Source organism: Myotis davidii, unplaced genomic scaffold (genome assembly GCF_000327345.1).
Source record: "Myotis davidii unplaced genomic scaffold, ASM32734v1 scaffold1187, whole genome shotgun sequence".
Classification (NCBI taxonomy): domain Eukaryota; kingdom Metazoa; phylum Chordata; class Mammalia; order Chiroptera; family Vespertilionidae; genus Myotis; species Myotis davidii.
Genome location: NW_006299714.1, coordinates 892,168 through 896,638, shown reverse-complemented (window position 1 = coordinate 896,638; position 4,471 = coordinate 892,168). Strand labels below are relative to the sequence as shown.

The following is a 4,471-nucleotide window of genomic DNA, read 5'->3' as shown; positions in this document are numbered from 1 at the left end:
TTGTAGTTGATGAATGAATGTATTTAGTCTAGTCAGAGTTACTTTTTGGTTTAAATGTCTCTTAATGTATTTGTAATTTGTACTATTGATGGGGGTAGTCTTGGACTGCAGGGGTTATTGTCAATGTGTGATTTTATTTTATAGAATCATCTAATGTGATATACCAATTTTTATAAGTGATATTTAGATAATTCTAATAACTGTATATTTGACAACCTATTAAAATGTTTTGCATTGGAGCTTTTTTTCTTTAGTTATATACTAACAAATGTAATTTAAAAATAACTTATTCAAATATTTGCATATTAGGTGTATATAAGAATCAGATTCAAAGATGATTAAGATGTTAATAGAATCATTTGCATTGGAAATGAAAGAGTATGTTAACCTTTACATAAATATTTGTTCATTTTTCTTTTTAAAAAGATTATTTTATATTTTTATTTATTTTGGAAAGGAAGGGAGAGGGAGAGAGAGAAACATCAAATGATGAGAGAGAATCATTGAATAGCTGCCTCTTGCACACCTCCTGTGAGGGATCGAGCCCACAACGTGGCCATGTGCTCTGAATGGGAATGGAATCATGACCTTCTGGTTCATAGGTCGATCGATGCTCAACCACTGAGCCTCGCCAGCTGGGCATTAGCTTCCATTTTACCTACCTACCTATCTATTTGTTTATTTATTTAGAGAGAAGGCGAGGGAGAGAGAGCAAGAAATATTGAAGTGAGAAAGATCAATCAGTTGTCTCCTGTATGAGCCCCAACTGAACCTGCAACTTCGGTATGTACCCTGACTGGAAAATGAGCACACCACCTTTTGGTGTACAGGGTGACCCAACCAACTGAGATACACCGGTCAGGGTGCTTCCGTTTTCCACTTCCTACTGTAGTTGAACCTAACTCATCTAGGTTATGCCGGAGGCAGAGAGGACAATGTAAGTAAGGCTAGCCTGGCCACTCAGTCAGCAATTAATGCTGCATAATACCTCAAAATGTTCCTGGCTTAAACAACCGTTCTTTATAATGTGTGTGAATCTGCAAGTCAGTTGGGTTGTTCTGCTGATCTTGGCTGGACTTACTCATGTTTCTACAATGACCTGGCAGGTCTGCTGTGTGGGGAGGGGGTTGTGAGCTAGTCTAGGGTGGCTGGGGTGATGTAACATATCTTCTCAGCAGGCTAGACCAGACATTTTCCCTAGTGGTAGTAGAGTTCCAAGAGAAGACTCTTGAACATGCAAACAGGTTTCAACCTCGTTTGAGTCAACTTTGCTACTACTATTACCCAATGCAGAGTCAGTGTGGGAGGACACTGAAGAAGGGCATGATGCAAGGAGGCCACAGCGCAGTCAACAACATGTCCAATCTCAGACCAATTTGCATAAGGCACCAGGAAATTGAGTCTTGGCTTGTCATGGTCATGATTTAATCAGGCAGCAATGTCAGTTCAAGGGACACAATGTGGGTATTTAATTCGGCTGATCAAAACAGGCAGCAGGACAGCAGCATATGCAAATTGAAAAAATCTCTTATTCTTTATCTTTTTATAAAAATTCATGTTTCCACCCCTTCCCTTCTCTAGGTAGAACTCACTGGGTAGTTTCACAGTATTGCCATCTTCAATTATATTACTATGTTATAATGTGGGGAGTGGTTGTTAAACTTGGATGTTATTTGATGTTTTTTCCAAGAGTGTCCAAACATGTTTCCATGACAAAAATTATGCAAAGCCATGTACTTTCTATTACGTGTTATAGATAGATACCACTTCAATTGATATTAAAACACCTTTTCACTGAACTAGTAGTTTTGGCTCAATTTTTAGGTACAAAGACTAATTTTAAAATACGATTTGAACTTGAATGTACTGTTTTATTGTCAGTTTAGTTGGATTTAAGTTTCCCATATCAGAATTTCACATTAACTCATTAATTGTAATTTTCTTCCTACTATATGTTTCTATTATTGGTATATAATATACTAGTGAGGGTGAAAATTCTTAGGAAGATTGTCTGTTTACTTAATAATTTCCCTTTCCTCTGCATTGCCCTTCCATTTTCTCCAGAGGGGATACTATTGTTTTATATTTCTTGGGAAATATACAATTAGTAAGTCTTCTTTTAAGAATGAGAACATCTAGCCTTAGCTGGTTTGGCTCAGTGGATAGAGCCTCAGCCTGCGGACCGAAGGGCCCTGGGTTTGATTCCGGTCAAGGGCATGGACCTAGGTTGCAGGCTCCTCTCCAGCCGGGCTCATGCAGGAAACAACCAGTCGATGTGTTTCTCTCACATCGATGTTTCTCTTTGTCTTTCCCTCTCTCTTCCACATTCCCTAAAAATCAATGGAAAAATATTCTCGATTCCCTAAAAATCAATGGAAAAATATCCTCGGCCCAAACCGGTTTGGCTCAGTGGATAAGAGCATTGGCCTGCGGACTGAAAGGTCCCGGGTTCGATTCCGGTCAAGGGCATGTACCTTGGTTGTGGGCACATCCCCAGTAGGGGGTGTGCAGGAGGCAGCTGATTGATGTTTGTCTCTCATCAATGTTCTAACTCTCTATCCCTCTCTCTTCCTCTCTGTAAAAAATCAATAAAATATATATTTAAAAAAAAATCCTCGGGTGAGGATTAACAAAAAAAAATTAAAGATATATATATATATATATGTAGAATGAGAGCATCTAGCATGCTGCATGCTGGACTTATCCAAAGCAGATAGTGGGTTTTTCTCTAATTTCTAGTTTCCAGGTCTGGTAATCCTGTGTACCATCAAGTAGGATGATTAATCAGACATGTGCTCAGTAAATTCACAAATACATGCGATGTAGCTTTTCCTGGTTGTTTAATGTTTGTTTATTTATTTATTTTTTTGTCACAGCTTTTGTAGAGACCTTGCTTTTACAAAAGGACTCACGTATTTGACTGTTTGAGTATGATATTTATATACTTTTGAATTAAGCCATACATAGCAGATAACATATTAGGAACCTCCACATAACAAAATCTATAAATAACTTCAAGTATCACAGTGTTTTTAAACTGTTTATAGTTGTCTTTCCAAATGGCATTGCACAGTTCCCTATATTTTCAGGAGAGGATATCGAAGGTAAGTGGTGATTGTTTTTTCCCCATACCTAAATCACTTTAGGCCAAGAGGTGATGGGTGTTCTGCAGCTACTTCCAGAAACATTGCTATTCCTGCCTCCCTCCCTAAACCAAACAAAGCAAAAGCAAACTCCTGTCAATTACCTGCTCTCCTTATTATAGTCATCTATTCACAGCGCCTTGTGATGTAAATAAGGCACCTGCTTACTAGTATGTCAGGAGTTTTTGAAGTTATTGGTGATTACTCAGTCCCTGACCACTCCATTTCGTATGATTTTGTTTTCACCCCCATTTGGCCACCACTCATTGTTACGATCATTCCCTAGGCATGACTCATTGCTGCCTCCTGTACTTTGTTTCCGCTCTCTACTACTTGTAGGTCAACTGTTGTTGTTTTTCCTTCCTCCACTAGGAACTCGGGTGCATTGATCCTAACTTTGCCTTGTCTATCATCTTCACGTTCTCATTTTCATCCTTACACAACTTGGATTCCAGACCCTTCATTATGGTCACTCCCAAACACACAGCTACACACTCCCAGTTTCCTCCCATCATATTCACCTGGCAAATTCCCAACACTGATGACCTTCAGTGTTTCCACCAGCTCAATATCTGTACATGAGAGTTAAAAATGGTTAGAGAAAAATACAGTGCAGCCATCCAACTGGTCCCACTTGAAACTGTGACTTCATACTCCAAGCGATCTCTCAATACTGTCAAGGCAATCCCACATCAATTCTCCATTCTTCAGACAGGCCATCACCACGCTGCCTCCCTCAGCTCTTAGTTCATGATTTTACTTTTTCCCTAAGACAGTGGTAGCAGTTAAAGTAAATTTTATATCAATCACTTCCCCATCACATTTATCAACCAATCTACCTCCTAGACCCATACATTCTTCTCTACTGTTAGAATGGGTGAACGTTGCCAGATTCTCTTTGAGGTCAGCTTCTCTATTGCTGCCCTCAGATCTGACACTCTCTCATATATTTAAGAAAGTCACTGATGCAATTGTGTCTCCTCCTGAAACTTGAATTTGTTCCTCCTACTGTACTATTTTCATCAATATACAGGTGAGATATTCCATATTGTAATAGCCCTACTTAAACATCTTTTTAACTGACTTCCTCTGAAACAGGAACTTTTAGGGGGTGAAAAGGACAGGTTTTAGTAAATTTTAGAAATTTTAAAAATTAAGGGGACCATGGAAGAAGCACAGGTGTACAGAGCAGCAGAAGGTGTATTTTCATAGAATAGGGGAGCTGAAAAGCTGCAACAGGTACATTTGCATAGACTAAAGAAGCTGGGAACAGCAAAAGGTCTATATTTAAAAAATAAAGAGAAGGAAGCCCTTCATCCAGAAGGAGT

The 4,471-nt window shown here is 38.9% G+C and overlaps 1 protein-coding gene across 1 annotated transcript in view; it reads left to right on the top strand.

The window, feature by feature from the left end:
• Window positions 1–4,137, top strand: part of IPMK (inositol polyphosphate multikinase) — a 37,625-nt gene extending 33,488 nt beyond the window's left edge. Inside the window, exons 8-9 of the mRNA XM_015571807.1 lie at window positions 3,048–3,104; window positions 4,073–4,137. Coding sequence (XP_015427293.1) covers window positions 3,048–3,104; window positions 4,073–4,137 — 122 coding nt within the window. The remainder of the gene's footprint in view (window positions 1–3,047; window positions 3,105–4,072) is intronic.
• Window positions 4,138–4,471: the final 334 nt, after the last annotated feature.